At 40.9% G+C, this 25,719-nt stretch overlaps 1 protein-coding gene across 8 annotated transcripts in view; it reads right to left on the bottom strand.

Annotated features, from left to right (window-relative positions):
• Positions 1-25,719, bottom strand: part of atrn (attractin) — a 252,196-nt gene that overhangs the window by 192,764 nt on the left and 33,713 nt on the right. For all 8 annotated transcript variants that reach the window (XM_034674875.1, XM_034674877.1, XM_034674878.1 and 5 more), the window contains 6 exons: positions 21,757-21,953; positions 14,982-15,150; positions 11,578-11,668; positions 7,630-7,879; positions 6,843-7,026; positions 6,461-6,615 (listed from right to left, as the gene is read on the bottom strand). In XM_034674875.1, coding sequence (XP_034530766.1) covers positions 6,461-6,615; positions 6,843-7,026; positions 7,630-7,879; positions 11,578-11,668; positions 14,982-15,150; positions 21,757-21,953 — 1,046 coding nt within the window. The remainder of the gene's footprint in view (positions 1-6,460; positions 6,616-6,842; positions 7,027-7,629; positions 7,880-11,577; positions 11,669-14,981; positions 15,151-21,756; positions 21,954-25,719) is intronic.

The following is a 25,719-nucleotide window of genomic DNA, read 5'->3' as shown; positions in this document are numbered from 1 at the left end:
TCTCTACTCCCCAAACTTCCTGTCTCTCCTCAGCTGTCCTATCCATTAAATGCAGAAATGCCCAAAACACAACTTTAAAAAAAATAAAAAATGACAACTGTATTCCTAAAATCGTATTTTTCTTCATCCTTAATGTGGCCTGAATCCTCCGTGGTAGAAATGTCTGCATAAAACCAACATTTACCAAAAAACTACAAATACCATGTGTCCCATAAAACATCAGACTCATAATAGTGATTGGAAAAAATACAGGAAGTAACTAAAATTACAGCTATGTGTTGAAAAAACTAATCTAATCTTTTTGTTTGCAAGTTATTTTTTGGGTCTTTTTTTTTAAATTGGTATCAACTTGCAATAAAATCCCACAAGTTAGAGGAGAGTCCAAATAAAGAAGAGCTAAACAAATAAAAGGAGTTCATGCTGGAAAAGAAATGTGTGTATCCAAAGTTTGCCTCTGAAAATATGATGACAGGAGTGGCTAAGAGCTGAGCTGAGCTGCGGCCGCTCACAGGATGCCTTCAGTGTTCATAAGGTCTTTTTTCTTGGAGTGGTATTAACCATAGAGGTCTCCTCCTCTCCACAACAAACAGAAACAATAACTAAAGCAAGTAAAACACTAAATAGAGCCGCTTCATGTTACATATCTTTAACTCTAACACTGTTTTTAACAGAGCTGAGAGCTGCCAGTGCCACTAACTCTGTCTCAACTTTTCTCTCTTTCATTTTCTTGATGTCTGTTGAAAACAAGCATTTATGGGGCACTGGTGGCCTAGCGGTCTAAGCGCCCCATGTATAGAGGTTATAGTCCTTGTCACAGAGGTTGCCGTTTCAACTCCCAGCCACTAGACCGTTTGCTGCATGTCTTCCCTCACTCTCTACTCCCCACATTTCCTGTCTCTCTTCAGCTGTACTGTCAATAAAGGCAAAAAAGCCCAAAAATATATGACTTTAAAAAAAACCCTGCATTCATAAGATTACATGATGAAGTCAAATGTGTCCTGTGTGCATGCTGGAAACTGTACACTAACTGCTGTTCATGTGTGTGTGTGTGACAGGCTGTTTGACCTGTGAGTAGAGTGAACATGTAGATCAGTGGATTCAATTATAACAGGATCCTGGAACCAACTTTGACCTCAGGTTGGTCCAGATTATTTGGATCTACGTCTTTAATGGTTGTGCTTAAATGATGACACTGCGCCGTCCTTAAAACAACATCTACATGTAACCTTGTTGTCATAAAACCTCCTCTTTGACAACATTTAGTTCACCCTGATCCGAGAACCAGCACCTGTCATGACCTCTAAATCCCACATGAGTGCTCTCTGTGTGAGGGAATGAAAGACTGCAGTGATGGATTCCTCTTGTGTTGTTTCTAAATGAAGCAGCAGCAGTGTTTGACAGAGTACACCCATCACGCGTCTGCACAAACAAAAGAAAGGAACAAACAGCGACAAAAGGAAGCTGGCATGTGAGCCTGAAAGTCAAAGCTGCTGGAGCACGGCGCTCTGACTGCAGTACATCACCTTCACTCAGCACAATGCAGTGCAAGTCATCATGCGCTCCCAAGAGGAGAGGGGTGACACATGTGAGACCGCCGCATCCACAGGTAGACACTGCCCTCTGGTGGTGAACGCTGGTACTGCAGGTAGAGTGGTGCATTGGCCTTTGTGGATTTATTATGACACCGTCTACCAATGTCAGGACAGCAGACAGGCCTTAAATTCAGCTCTCTAATTGAGTTCAGCTTGTTAAGGGGAGGGGGCGATTAGTCCACAAGAGGAGCTCATCTCAACTGTAATTACCAGACAATTACAGAGCCGCTGCCGCCGCTGATGCTGCTGCTGCTGATGGTCGCCATCCAGCCTGCAGCTGGCTGGATGTAGTGGTGGGTGGGGGTGTGAGAAAAGTAGTGCACAAGCCTTTTTCTGTCCAATTACAAACTCACGCAGAGGATGATGAGTGGCAGCGAGGAGCGAGAGGTCACAACAACGTGAAGTTTCTAATTTCTAAAGTTTGACTCAAAAGCAAACTCTCCAGGGAAATTACAGAAACAATATGTTTCCAGCTGTGACCAGATGAGTTTTCGTCTCATTATGCCAATCAAGGGAGCGCGTGTGGTTCCTCAAACATATAAATGGGATGATATGCTTGGAATTAATTACAGAGATGCCTCCACATGTCCTGATGCTGCCTCCGAACATCCACCTCTGGAGAAACAATGACTTCTCCTTGAAGACGTTTCAGCCCCGACGTGTGATTCTCATGAACAAAAGCTGGTTGCAGCGTTGTGGGGAGCGGGGGTGCTCTTGCCCCCTGCAGTAGATATTTCTCCATCTGTCAATCATTCCAGTAATGACACAGAAAAACAGAATGTCCTGGGGCGGATTCACGGCCTGCAGGGAATTCTTCCTCCCATCCGCACAGACTGAGTCCTCCCATTAATGAGCGCTTTATGACAGCGCTGCAGAAGGAGGCCGACTCAATTTACAGCCGTGTTTGAAGGTGGTTTACATAATGAGGATGCTCGTTCTCTCTTAAGGGCATATTAGAGGACTTTAAATGAGATTATAGATCATATACAAAACATTGCAACAACTCAAATACACCCTGCTCTTATATTCTTCCTGGATTGTTTGCAGGAGCAGAGCATGAAGCCCTCAGGTCCTGAGAAGGGAAGTCTCTGTAGACCTGATCCTGCTTCTTTAATGACCAGCAGGCGCAGTGTGAGCAAACATTAATGAGAAAGTAAGCCCTCTTACCTCTTGATTTATTACCTTAATAAACATTTTCAAAATGAGTTTGTGGTCTCATTTGGGAAGTGTGAGTCTTCCTGAACTCAGCAGGATGTTGACTTTCTGAGTTATTGTCTCATCTGGATTAAAATAGAGGATGCAGACGGGTACGCGTTAGAGCGAGGGCACCTCATGAGTGACAGGTCATCGTGAGGATGTTGAGTTTGCTTAACATTCAAAGGTTTACTCGTCTGCTTGTCAGCATCAGATTTTTATTCTGGCTTGTTATGTGCTAAGAGGAAAACACTGGATCTCTCATTTTCTTGAAAGACGTTAGAGAATCTTGAGTGAATCGTATCGTGAACTAAAATCAGGATTCAAATCGATCTTGGGTTCAGTGTATTCTTACATCCCTTCTTTTATCCCTTTATATCTGATATTCTACAGCTTTGTCTCTGCTAAATGTGTCTCTTATTGCTTCATGTTGTACCCTGTTTACCTTTTCCTTTCTCCCCTTGAATGTAAAATTTTTATTTCTAACAAAGCCCTTTCAAGGGACGGGTGTTGCAAATAAGCATTCCCTTTAAACAAACAAAGAAGCATCTTGACTTCATTTTTTATTTGATTCTGTTTAATTTAATTTAATTTAATTTAATTGTATTGTATTGTATTGTATTTAATTTTATTTAATTGTATTTAAGTGTATTTAATTGAATGTAATTTGATTTTATATTATTTAATTTTATTTAATTTTATTGAATTTAATTTTATTTAATTGTATTTAATTGTATTTAATTTTATTTTATTGTATTTTATTTAATTGTATATCATTTAATTTTATTTTATCTTATCTTATTTTATTTTATTTAACTTAATTGTATTTAATTTAATTTTATTCCATTTAATTTAATTTAATTTAATTTAATTTAATTTAATTTAATTTAATTTAATGGTATTTAATTGTATTTAATTTTATTTCATCTTATTTGAACCATTTTAAGAATTATATTTTAAAATAATTCTAAGAGTTCTTTTAGGGGAATTTTATGTTTTTTAAAACATGTTTTATTTCTTAATCTTCACTTGTGTGTTTTTATGAACTGCCTGTTTTATTTTGCTGCCCATGTGAAGCCCTTTTGAAAAGTGCTCTACAAATAAAATGATTATTATTAATTATTATTATCATGACATTAATTACAGCTGGCTTCTGAAGTCTCGATCTTTTGTCCACTTCTCCCTCCAACAAACCCGATGTCATACCCTTTAAACACCAAACTCCAGGCTGCAAAATGACACTTCACAAACCTGTGGGTGGCGTCTCTGCGGGGAGTAAACTTCTTAAGAACAATCTTCATTAAAGAAACACTTGAATGAGCCGCTCTGCACCCCTCCCTCTCTCTCTCTCCCTCTCTCTCTCTCTCTCTGCTGTGAGCAGCCGTGCTAAACAAACTCGGGGTTAAGTATCGTGATTAAAGGCGCCTTCGCACTTAAAGAAGAAGAGCACAATAACAAACATCAGAGGCTTTAGATTAAACCCCCTGAAGGCGTCTGTGTGAATCCCACTGATCAGTTTAGTGCTTACATTATTAAACTTTGATCACTTTGTATTTACCACCACCTCAAAACCCTGGAGGAGAAGCAGCAGCAGCTCGGGGGGGGGGGGGGGGGGGGGGGGATCTTTGTGGGATTATTTCTCTGTTTGTTTTAGGAATCGTGTATACGGAACATCGTGGGCCCCAGGGAGCACTCAGAGCTTTTAACATTTGTTATGGCTGGAAATCAGACAGGCTGCTCAACACAGACAAGCAGCAGCTCTAACTTGAATCAAAGCTGATTTGGTGGAGTTCAATTCAATAGTAAGATACGCTGATCCTGCAGCCTGGAGTCTGCTGCAGGAGAGCCTGGGTTTGAGTGAGCTTGTCTCTTTAAATGTTTTTAAAAAGCAGACTGAAGGCATTTGAAGAAGATGCATCAGCTTATAGGTCAGGGGTGTCACTCATTTCAGTTCAGGGGCCACATACAGCCTGAGGTGATCTCCAGTGGGCCGGATTAGTAAAATCATAACATAATAACCCTATAAATAATAACAACTCCAAATTGTTCCCTTTGTTTTAGTGCAAAAAAAGTACATTCTGAAAGTTTTTACATTTAATGAACTATCTTTTTACATGTTGTATTTTTCATCCTGATGAGTCTCATAATGGGGCCGAATATGATTCTCTTTAAGGACTGAAACCTGAGCACACAGGTTTCCTAATCACCTGACACAAAGTGAAATGCTGACAGCAAAAGAACAGATAGATTATAATAATGATAAAGTAAATTTGACCATTATGGACCCACCCCCCTCTGCTCCAGCATGTTAGTGTTAATATTGAAGGAGCGCACCGACATGTATGGTAACCACATGGACGATATGAGGCTCCTTCCAAAAACAGTAGATCCACCGCTTCTACATATACATACATTTTAGTGCAGATTGGATCTTGAAGTGCTCTAAAAAGTCTATGTAACTCAAGCAGATTATGCAAACTGCAAATATTCTTTTTCCTCACTTTGAGAAAAAAAGTCCAGGAGTGCCGCTCAGGTGCACTCCATCAGCCATTTCTTTGTATGCGCCCCCCAGAGGACACATTTGAAATAGCAGTTACTTTTATTGAAAAATTGAAGTAAATGTCCTCTCTGCAACTTTTTCTAACTTATATTTTTGGGGCTTTTTGCCTTTATTTGATAGGACAGCTCAAGAGAGACAGGAAATGTGGGGAGTAGAGAGTTGGAGAAGACATGCAGGAGATGGTCAACCGGTCGGGAATCAAACCGGCGACCCCTGCGACGAAGGCTGAAGCCTCTGTATGTGGGGCGCTTAGACCGCTAGGCCACCAGCGCCCCCCTCTCTGCAATTTTTCACTTTGCAAAGTCATCCCGCGGGCCAGATTTGAACCTCTGGCCTCTGGTTGTTTGACACCCCTGTTGTAGATTCTTTGACTCATGACTTGTGTTCTGAGATTCATGACATGTTGTCATCTTTTGTATTCTGTGTTGTTTGTCTGTAACTTTGTTGGAACGTGCTGCTGTCAGTCTCAGCCAGGACATGCTTGTAAAAGAGATTCTTAATCTCAGGTTTCCTGTTAAAATTAAATAAATAAATAAATAATAAACTGTTACTTCATACCTGGAATAAAACAACACCCCATGGATTAAATCAGAACCTCCTCATTAAAATGTGCAGCACGCGGATTCAGACTCGACTTCCACCAGACCACAATGGCTTGGAGAGCTTGCTACATTTGAATGCACATGAATAAGCCATGATTAACATAATCTAGTATCGTCCAGCTGTAGTTTTCACTTCCTCTATCTAAAAAAAAATCTGTTTATAAATGACTAAAAAAAAATCACATTCAGAGCCTGCGCCCTGCTGCAGAAGATGAGCCTCCATCAGTCTGAGGGGTGGAGCTGTAACATTTGACCTTCTCTTAGACCAGCGGAGTCTGCTCAGTGTCCTACAACAAAACACTGCAGTTGTACAGAGCAGCTCCCAGGTGTGAGCCTGTGCCGCTGTGTGAATGCAAAGCAGCTCAGTGCAGGACAAAATGAAATATGATGCATGCTTAGCAGAAAAACTCGGGGCTGAGGCCGAGAGAGCAGACTGCGGGAGCTGCTGTTGTTGTTCTCTGTCTGATGTGTATGTATGTGTGTGTAGATGTGTGTGTGTGTGTGATACTGACCCAGACTGTAGGCCAGGAAGTCGGAGGAGAAGCACTTGGCGCCGTGGCTCATGGATGTGTCGTTGTGTGTGTTTCCTCCAAACACTAACATCACTCCGCTCACGATCTCGGCGGTGTGGAGGTACCGGAAGAAGCCGCTGTCTCTCAGGATGGTCCTGCAAACACACACACACACAGGGTGAAGGTTGTTATGAGTTAGGTGATCCTTCAGGAGTGTAGCAGGAAAAAATGACTCATCTTTTGTGCCTCCCCCCTTTTAAAAACTTGAGTTGATCTTAAAAATGTCAGTTAAGACCACATGTGACCAAATCAAATCCAGAAACTTCTTCTGCACACGTATTTTCTTGCTGCTAGGTCTTTAACCTCAAACCATGGACCTCACCATTTCCTCTTGTCCACGTCGAACTTGTACAGGTCTCCAGCCAGGCCGTACTTGTTGGCGCTGAAGGCCTTGTAGCCTCCGTGGATGTAGATGGCTCTGGTGCCGGGGTCGAACACGCTGCTGTGGCCGTAACCGCCCTGCACCAGCGCCCCGTCTGTGCTCACCAAGCTCCATGCGTTCCTCACTGCAGGATCACACACAGATCGTTTCATGAGAGGTGTATAAGATATCATAATGTCATGAAAGACCAGTGAGAAGGTGAAGGGGGAGGACAGTCTCAGAGGGTTTTTGTGAAGGGTTTGATCCCTGCAGGGGAAGTGGAGGTGATCACATCTGGACTGAGTCTTCACCGGTGTAAAGTCGATGTATTATCGCTCCTAAAATGAATCCTCAGATTTAATCGGTGACCAATCAGAAACTTAAATACCTAAAATCATTTTTAATTGCTCTCAAATGGAAGATGCACTCCTGTCCATCGTCTGCGGTTTCAGGTTAATTCGACCCATTTTCTCCCACAGATTGGCTCTTAAAAGACAATGAGGCCTCCAAATGAAGGGTGGCCGCCTGCCAACGAGGTGGGCGGATTAAATGAACACACCATGGAGTCCAAAACTCGTTAGCTCCGTCTTGGTGGCCCGTGTTAATTTCCTGTTGTTATAAACTGACATATTCAGGCGCTAACACCCGGTGTGGAGTTATTAGTGAAAGAAAGAGAAAAAGCTGAATGTGTATTAAACAGGAGGAGAGTCTGAAGACTGAGCCGGGACCTGCAGGTTCTGCAGCTTACCGATGTTGTACTCCTGCACCAGGCTGACGTAGCCGTACAGAGGGCAGTGACCGAACAGAACCAGCATGATGGGGCTGTCTCCTTCCTGGAGAGGAGGCACGATGTGAGCCGAGTGTCCCACCACGGCGTACTGATCTTTGGACCGAGGGCTCAGGAGGACCCACGTCTGGTTCTGGATGTGGAACACCCACAGCTGGCTGGACACGTTTCCAGTGGAGTCGATTTTTCCTCCATACATGTAGATCTTCCCCTGGAGTGAAAACATGACAACAGTTATCATAAGACTCAAACACAAGAATCAAAAAAGAAAGAAAGAAAGAAAGAGAAATCAAGTGAATGGACAGCAGACATTCAGCATTTCCCACCCTGCCCCCTATAGTTCCTGGACTTTTAAAAGTACAAACCCCCAAAGGTGTTTTTCGACCAGAGGAACTTTACCCCGGAACAACGAATGTTTTGAAAGGTGGACCCAGGGTCTAAATTTAGTTCAGGGGTAGATAATCTCCCCCATAAAAAGCCCCTGCTAGGGAGGGGGTGGTACTTTTCGAAGGTCCCGGGGCCTTTCAGTTCCGGGTAAAGTAGTTCTGGGGGCTAAAAGACCCCGGAACTCTTGGTCGAACTGCACCTCAAGTCTGGGCTTTTCAGGAGGAGATTAACTACTCAAGAACTAAATTTAGATCCTGGTTCCTGTGGTTGAAAAGCAACTAGTTCCTGGGGGAAGTCTCTAGTTCCTGGCTTCAGTTCCTGCAGTTAAAAAGCAACGAGTTCCTGGGGAAAGTCTCTAGTTCCTGGCTTCAGTTCCTGTTGTTGAAAAGCAACTAGTTCTTGAGGAAAGTCTCTAGTTCCTGCAGTTGAAAAGCAACTAGTTCCTGGGGAAAGTCTCCAATTCCTGGCTTCAGTTCCTGCAGTTGAAAAGCAACTAGTTCTTGCGGAAAGTCTCCAGTTCCTGGCTTCAGTTCCTGCAGTTGAAAAGCAACTAGTTCTTGCGGAAAGTCTCCAGTTCCTGGCTTCAGTTCCTGCAGTGGAAAAGCAACTGGTTCCTGAGGAAAGTCTCTAGTTCCTGGCTTCAGTGCCTGCAGTTGAAAAGCAACTAGTTCCTGGGGAAAGTCTCTAGTTCCTGACTTCAGTTCCTGCAGTTGAAAAGCAACTAGTTCCTGGGGAAAGTCTCTAGTTCCTGGCTTCAGTTCCTGCAGTTGAAAAGCAACTAGTTCCTGGGGAAAGTCTCTAGTTCCTGGCTTCAGTTCCTGCAGTTGAAAAGCAACTAGTTCCTGGAGAAAGTCTCTAGTTCCTGGCTTCAGTTCCTGCAGTTGAAAAGCAACTAGTTCCTGGGGAAAGTCTCTAGTTCCTGGCTTCAGTTCCTGCAGTTGAAAAGCAACTAGTTCCTGGGGAAAGTCTCTAGTTCCTGACTTCAGTTCCTGCAGTTGAAAAGCAACTAGTTCCTGGGGAAAGTCTCTAGTTCCTGACTTCAGTTCCTGCGGTTGAAAAGCACCTTAAAACTTGGGATGTATAAATGTAGTATAATGTTAGGTAGGCTTCAGACTTCTCTTCATTTCAATAGATGTCTTAAAAAAATCCCATGCACATTATCAATCCTCTCAACCTGATGAATCCTTCGTCTACCTCAGAGCTGTGTTACTTCTTGTGCCTCATTAAGATGGATTCAAAGCCCAGGCTCGGTTATTCTTATAATAAAACCTCATAATGAAACTTAAACACAGCTGAAAAACCCAAGAGCCATCAAAGAAAGAACACCTTGAGCATCAGTAACCTTCATCTGCCTCTCTGTTTGGAATAATAACACCAGTTAATTTTTATTCCCTGGATCTTTTTGTCCCCTCTGAAAGACCTGAAGAAGAGGAGCGTCTGAAGGTCAGACTGAATCAAGCCTCCTGGTATTGAAAGTTTTTTTTATTTGCTTGAGATCATGAGATGGGTGAACTTTACTCCTTTATAATATAATATAAAAACAAGGCAGGGCAGATATGAGTCGATGGATGGAATATCTTTATATGATTGATCGGGTGTGTTTCTATCACAGGAAGTTGTTGAAGTTTAATTTAGTTGAAGGCCCCTGTTTCCATCCAGGGGGGGCAGTGTGGACATTGTGGAGGACTACAAGTACCTGGGGGGGTACTTGGATAAAAAACTGGACTGGGGCAGGAACACCAATGCCATCTACAAAAAGGGCCTGATCCGCCTCTACTTCCTAAGGAAGCTGAGGTCCTCCAACATCTGCAGGACGATGCTGAGGATGTTCTATGAGTCTGTGGGTCTGTGAGGCTGAGGGGAGCGGATGCCAACAGACTAAATAAACTCATCCATAAGGCCAGTGATGTTGTCGGGGTGGAGCTTGACTCTCTGACGGTGGTGACAGAGAGGAGGACTCTGTCAAAGCTCAACAGCATCATGGACAACATCCACCATCCTCTCTACAACGTGCTGCTGAATCACAGGAGCACATTCAGTGCCAGAGGAAGTCATTCCTGCCTGTGGCCATCAGACTGTTCAACTCCTCCCTCTGATCACTGAACAATAACCATACAATAGACTGTGCAGTATCCTTACAACGTTAACATCCTTGTATATATATCTCCTTCATTATCAGCGCTTTTGGACATAGGTCTCTTAACTATTCTGCGCTTCTGTATATAGTTAATTATTATTATTATTATCATTATTATTATTATTATTATTATTATTATTATTATTATTATTATTTTATCTTATTTTATTTTATTTTATTCTACTTTATTTGATCTTTATTTTATTTTAACTTATTTTATTTTATTTTGTTCTATTGTATCTTATTTTATTTCATTTTATTTTATTTTATTCTATTTTATTTTACCTAATTTTATTTTATTTTACCTAATTTTATTTTATTTTTCCTAATTTTATTAAATTTTATTCTAATTTATTTTATTTGATCATTATTTTATTTGACTCTATTCGTACTTTAATCTTATTTTATTCCTTCTTCTATTAATATTTTTACTTTCTTACAGTCTGTTTATTAGTGCTCTGTAATGACCGAATTTCCCTCCCTGGGATAAATAAAGTATCTCTGATTCTGATTCTGATTCTGATTCACTAATTGGTCACATTTTGAGTTTTCTAGGGGGCATTTATTTCCTCTGCAGCCCAACATTTCTGATATTGTTTCAGGAATTCTTCCTTTTGAATATTTACTTGATTTCCTGAAATGAAAAGCTTCTATTCCATAAAACTAGTGATTCCAACTCCACTTAAAACTTCCTCAGTGTTTCATTTTAACAGCGTGTTTCATCAGTCCGGTCATTTTTCCTCTGCTAGCGGCTCAAACTGTCAAAAGCTTTGATAGTTCATTTCAAGGACAGACTGATGTGTAGCTGTATCATCAGCTTTATAAAGCAGGGAGACCGCGCGCGTGTGTGTGTGTGTGTGTGTGTGTGTGTGTGTGTGTGTGTGTGTGAGAGCCGATTCGGTGCATTATCTGGTGTTGCTAGACCTCCATCATCTCTATCTGCTGTGCTTCATCACTGATTTGATTTCAGATTTGTCTCCCCGGTCTGTTCTGACTTGAGAGACACATCCAAGCAGACACCGTGATGCAATTTGTGCATCACAAACACTCACTGCAGCTCGTTCTGCAGCCGGTTTGCTCTCAAAACCACAGAGCGGACAGACAGACCGCGCCTTCCTCTGAATCCTCCTCGCCCTAATTTATTATTCCATCAGCGGCTCCTAACAGTCTTTCTGGCGGAGAAGAAACTGCTTCACCACTTCACTGCAGCAAATCAAAAATCCCAGAGATTTATACATTAGTCCCCGGCGAAAAACAGACACTACTGAAGGCATAAATAAAAGGACGGGCGGTTGATCATACTTCTGCCTCTCAATCTCTTTTAGGGCCCTGTTGGGAGGAACTACATGTGTGTTAATGCATTTTCCAGCCATCCTTCCACGTACCTCATGCAGAGCCAGGGAGTGGCCGTATCTCGGTGTGACGGTGTTCACAGAGGGGTCAAGGGTCATCCAGCTTTTCTTACTCAGGTTGTACCTGAAGAGAGAAAAAACAGAAAGGTGATCGATCTATATGAAGGTGCAAAATAGGGAAGTTTAAAGCATGTTTCGATGTGAATCAGCTGACTGAAGGTTATACACTCAGCTGGGGGCTGCAGCTGAGTGACAGGTCTCCACGAGCGCTTTTTTTCTCCGCCGCCGGACTGATCATGACCCGGTTGCGCTCCCTGCTGACAACTGACCACGTTCACATGCCTACTTTCCTCAATAAGAACAAATAGACAGAAAACTGGACACTGGGGCGCTGGTGGCCTAGCAGTCTAAGCGCCCCACATACAGAGGCTATAGTCCTCGTCGCAGGGGTCGCCGGTTCCATTCCCGGCCGGTTGACCCTTTCCTGCATGTCCTCCCCCGCTCTCTACTCCCCACATTTCCTGTCTCTCTTCAGCTGTCCTATCATAGGGAGAGGTTCCGGTGGCTGGTGGCTGGTCTCCCCCATTCATTTGAATGGGGGAGACAGATTTGAGGAATTGAGGAATTTTGCATCCCTAGTGCAAAAATGTGGATGAGTATTTCTGCTTCTCATCCATGTTTGATTGTTTTTAAATGACACAGTAAATATGAAAGGACTGCTTCAACAAGCTTCCTGTAAACTCTGTAACTGTGCTGCGTCCTATCTTTGCCAGGACTCTCTTGGAAAATAGATTTCCAATCTCAATGAACATTTCCTGGTTAAATAAAGGTTGTAAATAATAAATAAATAAATAAATCACTGAAGTTTGACTAGACAAGAGGAACCCAGAGAAGATGAGAGAATTTGGACATGCGTCCTCCTCCCTTATTCTTACTGTAAGTCAGTGAGATGACATAACGCTGGGTGATTCTTTCCCTTACAGCAGGTCATGTGGCATTTGATAACACACGTCTACAGTTTCAACCACAAAGAGGAAGTTAAAATTTAATCTTGAGATGGAAATTCTAAACACTCTGAAACAGCAGTGAGGAAGCAACACAGGCAGGGTAACTTCCCCTTTTTCCTTGTTTTGGTGTATCTAAATATAAACGATCACATCGCAGAAGAACAAAGAGTGTGAGTGTGGAGTGTAAAGATAACTGAGATTAACAGGTCAGCTTGGTAAAGGGATAGTCCAACATATAGGGGAATTCATCTACATGAGCGCAGCTGTTGTCTCAGAGATTTAGAGTTCAGTATTTCTAGTAGCCATTACAAATTAAAAAAAACGCCTGATTGTGTCTCTAATAATGATTGACATTTAACCAAGATATCACTGATAACAAGTGAGACTGCACAAACAAGAAACTGGTACAAAACTGAAACGCCTGCTGTTCAAGCATGGCTGGAAACGATAAAGAGAGATATGAAAAAACATGACTCATCAACTAAGACTAAGAGAGATTGTTTTTAGTAGTGAGTGGAAGGAATGGATGATGAATGGACTGTGGACGACAGTAATTGATAGATAACATGAGGACAGTGGATGTGTATACTCCCTGTGTTCACACGGCTGCTTCATTCTGTTTATTTTTATGTCTGTTTATTTTGTCTAATCTTTGTTTTTGTAAAGCACAAGTATGAACGATCCATAAACAACTAATTTAAAAATAAATAAATAAACACAATAAATACAAAAAATTAAAGGGATTAAGATTCCACAGAAATGCAATTATTTTTTATTATTTTTTAATTATTTGTATTATTATTTTATATTATTTATTTTATTATTTTTTAAATATTATTATCATTATCATATTTTTTTCTACTTTATATATTTATTAAAAAAAATGTAATGTATCTAAAAATTTACATGTGGCTTCTATGTTTATATGTGAAATGTTGTCTCTTGTATTTAAATTACAAGGGTACTATAAAACAATTAAAATAAAAAACAACATAAAATAAAACAAAAAATTAAAGGGTTTAAGATTCAACACAAACACACTTATTTATTTATTTATTTATTTATTTTTCATTATTTGTATTATTATTACATTTTTTTTTTTTTTTTTTTTTTTTTATTATTATAATTTTTTTTAATTCTAATTTATTTATTATCTTTTAATATTATTATCATTATCATATTTTCAATTTTATTCATGTATTACATTTTTTTAATGAATCTGAAAATTAACACGTGGCTGAAATGTTTATACACCAAATTATGTCTCTTGTATTTAAATGACCAGGGTACTATAAAACAATTAAAATAAAACAAATTTTAAAGCTAGGAATAAAACTCTTCCTGTTTGAATCCATTTTTATTTTAATTAAGAAAGAAACATTATGATTTTAGAGGACTGTGTGTTTCATATTAATATGCAGATGTAAAATATAAACTCATTAATTAAAGTATAAAAGGACAAAGATTAAAGGATGTTAATTTAGAGTAAATGTGTTTTTATTTCTGTTTCCTGATGCTGTAGTTCAGGGTTATATTATGGATTGTATAGGGAGGCAGAAATCAGCCCTGGGCTCCGGCCTGCTCTCTTTCTGTCATTGATTGAGTGGATGTGATCGTGTGAAATGGACCAGTGAAAGCATAAAAAAGGGTGTTCTGTATTTTGTGGATCAGTAGAGCATTCTCACAGATCCTGAACTACCTCTTTAACACTTTCTGTCAACATTTGGGAGCAAATCTTGGACTTTGTCTGGTGCAGCTTTAATCGTTTTACGAGTTACACTGAGCGTCTGCTATTTGGCTCTGGTCATTCAAAGGTCTCCACACACCCAAACCTATAAACCAAAGTTTCCACATAAACAATGGAACAAATTGTTGGCATCAAATGGCGCTGAAATACCTGCATACGCCGCTACTACACAATAAAACAAGCTACAACAAGCTGAACTGTTACGTTCAGAGGGGAGGATTAGGTTGTTGGGGAATTCATCTCTGGCCAGGTGACAAACAAACGGAAAGTCTGATATGAAAAACCCGAGCAGGGAAAAAAAAAGTGCGCCTGTCTGCAACCTGTAAAAACAAAACATGAGCTAAGGGAAAAAGTGTGACCTTCCTGGGTGGAGTTCAGGGTGAGGAGCATCATCCTATCCTGTCATTTTATGGCTTTAATTACATCCTTCTCTGCATGCCTGACGCAGATCTGTCTGTGCAAAAACATGCTCTGTTTCTGGCTGATGCTTTAACAGACAGGAAGTGCTGTGGTTTCTCCCTGACAGCACTAGCAGACAAGTCAGGCCTGCGAGTTAAAAGGATTGAAATGTCTGTGTGTTCAAAGGCGAATCCAGCAACAGCAGGACTCTCTTGGATGAGTGCTGCAGCCAAATGCCTGAAATCATCATGGAGATGCTGACAGAGGAGAGAGAGAGGACTTACGCTTTGACCATGTGATAGTCGGAGGAGTTAAAGACGTAGCCTCCGATGACCCACATGATGCCCTGGTCCACCACCGTCTTATGAGCAGCCCTGGCCAGCCCGCCCTCGGTGTACGCCTCGCGGGTCCAGAAGGAGGAGTTGGCAGGAACCGAGATGGAGCAGTCTGGACCTGAAGAGGGGGAAGGAAACCACAGAGTCAGGGCTCCACAGGAGGTTTAATGACTAATTTTCTGCACTTATGTGATAAACAGAATAAACAAGCCTCCAACTTTAAGGGGAAGATAAAAACAGACCGCCTAAAGAGAGACAAAATAACAACAAATCAGCAGAATACAAAAAGAAAGAAAACTGTGCAGCTTGTCATAAAGTTCCTGCAGGAGGATTAAACTCTCAAAGGCTTCATTAGTTCACTTTAATATCTCACAGCCACACAGACGGTCTTATACACTGGAGCTATTCTCTTTTAATAAACTGACTGTGTTTGTGGGGAAAAAAAAAAACGAGATCCATTATTGATTTTATCTTTTGAATTATAAAAGTGAGGTGAAGGAGGAGGCAGAAAGGTTAACAACACATTTTAAAGCCTGTAGATAAAGGCGTTATTATGCAGGTTCACAGTACTTTGTTATCAAAGTAAGGCCTGAAGTTTTGGGGAAGGTTATGGGTTGCATGGAGACGTGATGATGAGTTATAGAAGTTTTATTTCATGTTTGGAGAAGTTGAAGGAGCAACTTTAGTTTTGTTGACATCAACAGTATTTTACATATTTAGCTTTCTGCTTTAAATGTGTTATTTTAAAATGTTTGGGAGTCTGGTGGAAAAAAAACAACTATTATTTTCCAATAAACAAAATCTATCGTACTTTTAAACAATATATAGAATATTTGGAGAATTAGAAAACATGTATGGTACCTCTAAATAATCAAAACACATACACTACTACTACTAAGAACAATCTTAAATATTGTTAATTGGTTATATTAATATTTTAATGTTGCAGGTGCTCAAAGAATTCTGTGACAGTCATCTGACAAGCATCTAATTTCCTTGCTACCTGCGTGACTAGTCCGGCCTCATCTAGTTTGTGATTGGTTGGCTGTAGCAGCAACGCTAGCACCTTGATAACCAGTACAAGCTAGCTGCTGCAGCGGCCGTTGACACACTAAAAACCATAGACTGTATAAATAAAGGACGTAGTATCCGTGATGTCATCCATCTGTTTCTGAAGCGCTGTTTTGAAGCCAATCGTTGGTGGGAGCCATATTGGAAATGGTGAACTCAACCAAACTTAGTGTGAGGTAAAGAGGCGGGGTTTGAGCCTCCTAGCCAACAGCTATGTGTTCCCGCCTGTCAGTCAAGTCAGTCATGTCCTTAATTGGGTAAAACTTGCAATTGTAATATCTTCTGAACCATCATGTTAGAAAAAAATTCACTCCCTACAGTGTGTGCCGATACAGAAATTAGCTACATAGACTGAAGTTGTTTTTGTACCAGGCTGTAAACATGTTTATTAATGCTGTAAAGATCGTCTTTTTTGAATGGGTGTGTATGTGTTTTCCGGTGTTTCTGCAGCCAGCCTCTAGTGGACGCTCGATGAACTGCAATTTTTAGCTCTTCCGCATGGGCTTCATATTTTGAGACCGGAGGTTGCCGCCTGCTTAAAACAAACTCTCTGAGTCCGAAAAAGACACTGGTTGTAGTGGTTTCTCTCTGTACTCAAACACTCATTATAACACTCTACTCTCCTTGGGAACAGCTCTAGAATAAGCTAAACAGACCTACGTAGCAGCTACTGGTTTCTCTGCTACATGTACGTGCTAACTTATCACAAATAACTGACAGTTTAACTGTTAGTAATGACCTCAAAGTTTCAACGTTCATCCTTTATTATTTAAAGTTATATATTTGGTGCTTTTTGCACCTTTATTGGAGATGGGAGGACAGTGGACAGAGCTGGAAACAGGGAGAGAGAGTGGGGGAGTTGAAATGCAGGAAAGGGGCTGCAGGGTGGAATCAAACCCGGGCCAACCGCTTTGTGGGCGCAAGATTTAGCCATTTGGACAAATCCACGCCCTCGACGTTCAATTGTAACTTAGTGGGCAGCTCATACTGTAGATACAGTATGACGGAAAATATAAGTCATTTTTAAAATGTGGCTTTTTCAAACTGTGGCATACTACTGGCATATTGACTATAAATGTGTATCCCTAACATTTAACATTAACCCAAACAAAGCAAACAACCCAGGCAGCAGTAGACCAACAACTCCTGTATTCTTCATTATAAAAGTACTGTATCTGTAATGAGGTCACGTGACTTTAAAAAAGTAGTAAAAAACAAAATGAATGTTGGATTATAAGAAAATAACTAGGAATAATTTCAGGAACATTGTCTGAGTACAATCTAGAGTCCCAGCATTTCATTCCAGGCGTTACAGTCTGTAAGGTGACGACCGGCTGAAGCTACAAACTGGAACATTTTCAACCTTTTAGTCATTAAAACCCAACATATGTATGAATAGTGCCTGGTTTAGAATAAATACTGGAATTACCCTTCAACTTTTGTCATTTCTGGAAACAATAACTATGAAGTCTTTTTTTGGGGGGGGAGTGTAATGACTCCTTTAAAGAGTGTTGGCACAGGCCGGAGCTGCCTTCCCCTGATATTGGACGAGAACAATAACAGCGGCTTAAACCGGAATCACTTTTGAATGAAGGGAAAAGATTCAAGTTTTTTGGCAAACAGCTGCAGAGTCAGAAATAGAAAGAGCGGCCTTGTTGCTGTCAGTCTTTGAATCACACAGCAGGTTGTGGTGAAGTCTGCTGATCTTGTTCAACTACTGTCTGTCAATTCTACCTGACAAAGGACAAAGATAAAAACCAGGACATCAAACATTTAACAAGCAATTAGTGCTATCTCCTTATCTTACAGCAGGAGGAACGGGCTGGTAAACACATTGGGACTTCCTTATTGATCATTCTCGAAACAAAGCAAGGGTGGCCGTGTAACAGGGCAGGAAGTGTTGTGATTCACCGCGACAATCGAGGTCACTTAACCCGTTTCACTGTTTGTTTAATTCAGTGGCTGGAGAAAATCCCTGGTGGGTAATAAGCTTCAACTTGGCTCCAGAACCGCTAAGCAAACAGAATTACCTTTGGTTGAATCTACATAAATAAAAACAAATGCCGCCTTAACCTTCCCTTAAGCAGAATTTGTGGAAAGCTACACATCCTTGAAAGGGCGATTAAATGCAAGGCTGGCTTGACTAAACAGACATCTGTCTGCGCCGCTTGGTGTAGAAAATGGGTTCATTTGGAAGCTGGCAGCACAGAGTACACTAAGTGTGCTATTCCTTTGCTAACAGACCATGACAAGGTAATAAAGGCTAAAAAAAAACCCTCCAGTCTGTTTCTCAACTCCCTCAGCTTTGGTAATTAGATCGTGAGTACACTGAGCTGCTGATATAAGTGCAGTTAAATTAAGCCGTTGTCTCTGCTTGTGCAGCGTGGCGCAGTGGAGTCGTTTAAGAGCTAATAGAGCGGCTAAAACGCCCATATGGTCTGATTCGAATGGATACAGTAGTGTCGGGTCATCAGCATGCAACAAAAGGAGGCTCCATACTCATGACTCAACCGAAAATGACGAGGAAGCTGATCCTGCAGAAACTTTATTTTGAAGTCCATCAGGTTACAGCAGATGGATGTTTGTGGGGGCAGAGGCGGTGACGGTGCTGGAGGCTTAACGCTAAAGAGGCAGTGGGTTGAATCACAAGGTAAACAGGCAGAATCTGGAAGAGTGGAGTTAGCAACACTCTGCTTTGTTATGAGCTGCTCTGCAAATTTACTGGGGAGGGACTTTTGGTTTAGTCATGGTTTTGAAAGGACAGATCTGATCTTTGATAAACTGGGTTAGAGGCTGGTATCCGAGCAGAGTCAAACGGCTTCTTTATTCCTTCATATTTTTGTTGTTCTGTTGTATTTTTGTCAAAGAACCAATGCAAAACCAACTTCAAATCATGTTTCAGTGGAGGCAGCCAGACGTCCAAGAGACATGGCTTAAATAAGGACCTTTCCATGGGTATCAAAGTTTGTGTTTTAGACTAGGATTAGCCTTACCCCTCGTATGGAAAAGATCCCTCAGTACTAAATGGTGGGGTGAGGTCATTAGGCGGCAGGCGGCCAAGTCAAATAAACCTCCCCCATTCATTAAAACCCAAACACAGCTCCTCTGCTTTTTAATCATATGTTTTTACTTAAATATATGAGCCTCATCCCAAAGCACTTTGAGCCATCCCGACGCTCACCACTTAATCTAAATGCTAAAAGCAGCGGATGGATGCAGACTCTGTGACGTCATGAGATGGTTTGTGGTTTATCAAAGCTCTGATTTAGCATTTTGGACTTTGCAGTGAGAGTAAGACAGAGCTGGAGAGGAGTTGTGGGTAAAAAACACCATAGGAGGACTAGGTGGGATGCTAATATTGGCTGGGAAAAGCAGGCTTTGATCAAAACAGTACATCTTATAATAGAAGAAGACATTTTTAGGGTGCCTTTTCATCCATGAGGTAGCTTTCCTCTGAGGCATACACTACTTTATTGTCTATTTTTCTCTATATGAGGCCATTTTCTACTAAATGAATATTGTAGTGTATTTGAAGCGACTTCCAATGAGCGCCTGAGACTGTAAACTCAACACAGAAATGATTATGCCTTTGTACAAAGAGAGCACAGTTTACCTAAGTCAAATTCCTTGTGTGTTCAAGCATACCTGGCCAATAAAGCTGATTCTGACTCTGAAATGTTTCCTGAGGTAATAGATGAAGTTGAAGTGGTCTCTTTGACTCATCTACACCAGGGGTTCCCAAACTTTTCAGCCTGTGACCCCCAAAATATAGGTGCCAAAGACTCTTGACCCCCACTGTCCCTCAAAGTGATTTAATGTGGCTTCAATTAGCTGGTGTGCAGAAAATTAGCCTACCTATATGATCATGTGTCTGTTGTTTCCTGTGCCGTTATGAATTAACCTGCTGCTACTGATGCTTTTGATAATCAACTATTCACTAACCTTAAATTTAGGAGTCATCTGACTAAAAGAAAGGCAGAAAACTCATTACATTTTCTATTTTCAAGGTTTTATTTCAAGTGAAACTACTATTTTTGTCGATATTTTTCACTATAATAGGTCAAATGTACTATTTTCAGATGACTTTTTTAAAAAAGAACATTCTGGAAGACATCTCATGACCCCCCATTTGTGTTTCGCGACACCCCAGGGGGTCCTGACCCACACTTTAGGAACCCCTGATCTACACTACCAGTCAAAAGTTCTCCACTATTTATTAAGTATTTATGGACCTTTTTAATCTTGCTTTTTACTGGTGGCACTTTCTTTCTTTTATCTTGTTTCTATCTTGTTTTTATTGATTTTGCTCATTTCCTGTTTTTATTGTTTTTATTCAGGGTTACCTCTTAAGCACTTTGTCACTTTTGTTTGTCATGTATTGTCTTGTGCTGTTTCTTGTTTTGATGTTAAAAGGAGGCTGACTCACTGCAAACAAAATCTACCTATGGGTATGAATAAAGTAACCTTGAAAAGTTTGGAAACACCTTCTCATTCAAGGGTTTGTATTTATTTTAATTATTTAAAACACTGTAGATTAATACTGAAGACATCAAAACTATGAAAGAACATATATGGAATTATTTAATTCCCAAAAAGTGTTAAACAAAGCAGAATATGTTTCATATTTTAGATTCTGTAAAGTAGCCCCCTTTTCCTTCATGACAGCTTTGCACACTCTTGGTATTCTCTCAGTCTGCTTCATGAAGTGGTCTCCTGGAATGGTTTCTAATTAACATGAGCCTTGTCAAGAGTTCATTTGTAGAATGACTTGCCTTCTTAATGTGTTTGAGTCCATCAGTTGTGTTGTTCAGAGGTAGGGTTAGCACACAATGGATAGCTGTATTTGACTACTGTTGTAATCCAGATTATGGCAAAATCAGATTATTTCATAGTTTTGATGTCTTCAGTATTAAACTACAATGTTGAAAATAATTCAAATGAATAAAAAACATTGAATGAGAAGGTGAGTCCAAACGTCCATGCCACCTGTGGAGTTGCCCCCTGCTGGCCATCAGTAAAAACGCAGGTTTAATTCACTGCTGCAGTCGTTTTACTTTTCATACCCGGAGGCTATCTCTTCTTTTTGCTGAAGTCTAGGTGACTCACTCTGCTGTGTATTAGTCATAAAGTCATTGCAGATTGATATTTTCTTACTCCTCTGTCGTTTAATTCATAAAACATGAAGAATGCATGTGTAGTAATGCAGGGGTCTTGAATCAGGCTGCCTATACACGCCTCTGCAGTCTGTATCTGTTTGAATCTCACTTAATGCTCTGAACACTTTGAGCAAACAGCTCTGCGGCAGCCAGACACAAAGGCATAAAAGGAGCTGTTGGATCTCCTGCTCCATAAAATAGTCCTAAAAATAGGAAAGAACACTGTATTCCCATGCATGTCCTGTATTAATAATAATGGTTGATAAAAGTGAAACTAGGTGGCTGAATGTTTAATCATCTACTTTACACTAGGACCAGAGCCAGAGTTAACACCTCACAGAGAGGGGAGTGAAATCTGATTTAAGTCGCTGAGGAGGGATTGGCATGTTCGGGCCTGCTGCAAGCAACCTGATGACATTGTATTTGAGCGTGTGTGAGACAATGAGGTCACATCCCTGGCAAGCTGAAGAGATCAGAGCGCAACAAACCAGCCTCACCTTGCCATCCATCCTTGCAGACACAGTTTTTGCCCCCACAGAGACCTCTTTCAGGGGAGCCGCAGTTCCCCATGCAGGAGGGGACGTCGCAGGCCTCGCCTTTCCAGTTGGTTTCACAGTCGCAGTACACCGAGCCGGTGGCGTTCTGCACGCGACACTCGCCGCGGTCGGAGCAGTTGTTGGGACATGTATTCACTCTGAGGAGAAGGGGGAGAAAAAACAAGGGTTGAATAAAACATCAGAACAACTTTCGATGACTGAGTTACATCTGCTTTTTGTGCCGCCTGAGCCGCAGCTGTCTGCAGGCTCAGAGATAGAATATGAAACATTTCCAATTCCAACAGCAGAAAAGTGTTAATGTCATCATCCTCCTTCATCTATTGGTCAAACGCCTGCTTCAACAAATCATTCATAGATCATATAAAATTATGGATAACATGTGCTCCACTTGCTGGCTAAAGTAAAGGTCATAAAGATGCCTCCTTCATGCTGGGACATGGGTCAGATTTTCCCCAGATGTGGTTTCTGTCATGCTCATTATGAACATGCTGGTTTATGTCCAAGAGTTCAAGTTTGTTTTGATTATTTATTAGAAGCAATATCCCTCAAACACTAATAAATGAGTCCTTAATCTTGTCATGATCCTAAGAGTCTCTTCTGGTGTGGACCATATCGACCTCAGGGATCTTTGACGTCTGATTGGTCAGTTCAATGTGTTTCTGTACAGGCTCCTCCAGTCGATCTCTGCTGCTCAGACTCTGCGTGAGTTTTCAGCGCCCGTCACAAGAAGTATTTTGGCCTCACATTTGTCCAACAGGAAGAGGTGGAGATGCATCGTCCATCATTATACACAGTAAGTGGTGTCACTCATCTCAAAGGGCCGTCTGCCCTGAATCAGCATCCAGCTTCAGTCTGAGGTAATCGGCAGACATAAAGTCACCACAGGCACAGAGGAGCAGATGGTGAACGCCCAATCTGCAATAAAACAGCAATACTGACGCTCCCGATGTCCCTCAACAGGTCCTTTCTGTTCCACAGTTGGCTCTTCTGTTAGCACTCCACTGACACGTTTAATGGCAACAATAAAAACTCCTCTGCTCGGGGTCGTACCTCGGTCACGTTAGAATATGCAAGCGTCGTGCAAGACTGCAGAAATCAGTGAAACTTGGGCTTTTCAGTCTGCAGCAGACAAACGTTTAGAAATCTTGGAGGACAGACTCATATGAATCTTAAGTCCGACGTAAAACCAGCTAACTGTGACCACTTCTTCAACTTAACTCAACTTTATTTATATAACACCTTTCAAACGTACAAGCATGCAGCCCAAAGTGCTTCACAGAAGAACAAAGAGAGGGAGAATTAAAGAAATGGGTAAAATAATAAAAGACAGTCACTTAAAAAATATTTAAAAATAAAATGAAATCAATAGAATAAGTAAGGGTAGTAATAAGATAAATAAATGATGAAGATGAAGAAGAAGAAGAAGAAGAAGAAGAAGAAGAAGAAGAAGAAGAAAGGGAGGAGGAAGAAGAAGAAGAAGAAGAAGAAGAAAGGGAGGAGGAAGAAGAAGAAGAAGAAGAAGAAGAAGAAGAAGAAGAAGAAGAAGAAGAAGAAGAAGAAGAAAGGGAGGAGGAAGAAGAAGAAGAAGAAAGGGAGGAGGAAGAAGAAGAAGAAAGGGAGGAGGAAGAAGAAGAAGAAGAAAGGGAGGAGGAAGAAGAAGAAGAAGAAGAAAGGGAGGAGGAGGAAGAAGAAGAAGAAGAAGAAGAAGAAGAAAGGGAGGAGGAAGAAGAAGAAGAAGAAGAAGAAGAAGAAGAAGAAGAAGAAGAAGAAGAAGAAGAAGAAGAAGAAGAAGAAGAAGAAGAAGAAGAAGAAGAAGAAGAAGAAGAAGAAGAAGAAGAAGAAGAAGAATGCAGTCCAGGACTAAAAATAAATTACTCCAATAAAAAAGCCAGATTAAAATATTAAGTCTTAAATGTACTTTTGAAAATCTTGCAATTCTGATGACTCCTGTATTTACATGCAACAGTATTAGAGGCTCTGAGTAATAAAATAGTTGGGGACAGAAATACTACAAATTTACCCCACAAGAAAATCCCAAGTCAGGGCTTAGAGATAGATGTGCTCACCTTATCTCAAATTAAATGCTAAAAAAAACTCAACAAGGATGTGAGTCTGTTCACATGAGGGAAACGGTGAGCACTCTGCTGTAAATAGAGACTGTGGTTGAACTTGTCAATTAATTAAGACTACTGGAAAACATAAAGTGTTTGTTATTTTAAGGAAAGAAAAATACGAAAATGTAAAAACAGAAAGACATTAATCTGAAAACCTCAGCTACTCTCACTGTCAGAGTGTGATTGATGGCAGTCTGCTCACTCATACAGCTCTCTTCCTGTCAGTGTGAAAGGGAAAAGCTCATTGATTTTATGTTCAATACTAAATGTAAAAAACACAAACAGAGTGTTTCCATACAGAATGCACAGAGACACCACGACTTGTTCCAGGGCGACACATCCGGTCTGTTTGTATCACCTGACACCTGAGCTACAGGTCAGGACGTCATGATGAGTCATAGTGCTGTTGTTGTGGTTTTATGACCCCAGTCTGAAAAGTCCAGACTGGTTCTTGGTAATAAGAGCAAACAGGTAAATGTCAAAAGTTTCCCCTTGTATTGAGAGTATCCCATCCATCAAAGCTGGAGACAGAAGTGAAGAGAGATGTTGGGTTTTTTTCCCTCGTCTTTCTTTCATGTTCCTTCAGCAGACTGATGGTTTGATGTTTCGGCTCCTCCACCTCTCCCAGACACCAAAGACCGGGGGCCTGGGGGCACCTCGCTTTCATCTGACTGTGCTTCTCTCTCCCAACTTCAATCCCATCGCTGAGGCTGGGGTCCATAGTGTCCTCTGCAGATGTTTGGAGGGGGACGGGTTCTGCTTTGGAGCTTTTCCGTATTATGGCAGTGAAAGCAACAAGCCCAGAGAAAATAAATGACATGTTTTTGGCTCTACTTAAGTGGTGAGATGTTAAGTGTGTATTTAAATCTTTACTAATGCAAGGATGTGTTATGTTTCAAGCTTTTGGGACTAAGATTAGAACATTTTACTGCAAAAAAAAGTGAGAGTTAATCAATTTTCTGTGTTTAAAGTTGTATTAGTGAGTAATTTTAAGGGGATTAAGTTATTTTTTTGCTGCAAGGAAGTCAAACTGCTCTCTTAGAATTCTGTCCTCAGATAGAACTGAGAGTATTCAGTTCACAGAAAACTAAAACACATGACCGGAGTGATGCTGAACTCTCCACTCAAGCTTCGGTCATTATTTCCGGTTTTAAAAAAACAAGATATTAGTTCAGATGAAAGTTCAACTTCAACTTCTCAAATACCACAAAACTATGTTATCATTTCCCTCACTTCTGAAAAAGTCCTTCCATTAAAGTTTGACTTCCACAGTACTGCTTCGTATTTTCTGTAGATGCAGAAGTTTTGATTCAGCCCTCCAGCATGTTGCAAGTGATTCATAATTCATGTGTTTTTAAGATTAGAAATATCTCAGTTGCCTCAGATTACCTTCAGAAACACCCCACAGAGGTGCAGAGCAGCATAAATACAGAGTAACCACACACCTGACACAGAAGTGGTTTGATAGAGAGGTCCTAGAGTCTAAAGCTGGTTTCGAAACCGCCTGCTATATACTACCTACGAACGAAGACTTCCCTTCGCCACTTTTCAATCACTCGCCTCTGAAGTTTACTGAGATGAACAAGCCAAACATTTCTTTTCTCATACACACTCAAACTCCAATTTTAAGACTTAAGTCCAGATTGAAGTATTACAGTTACTACCTCAGATGAAGGAAGGACTTTGCCCAACGACAACACCTCTGAGCGTCCTTAAAGAGAGCCACGTAACCACTCTTATCACCCGGCTTCTGCCTCCTTACAGCGTCCTGCTCACCCTGCCCGGATTC

Source organism: Notolabrus celidotus, chromosome 22 (assembly GCF_009762535.1).
Source record: "Notolabrus celidotus isolate fNotCel1 chromosome 22, fNotCel1.pri, whole genome shotgun sequence".
NCBI classification, from domain to species: domain Eukaryota; kingdom Metazoa; phylum Chordata; class Actinopteri; order Labriformes; family Labridae; genus Notolabrus; species Notolabrus celidotus.
This window is presented reverse-complemented; position numbering and strand designations above follow the sequence as displayed.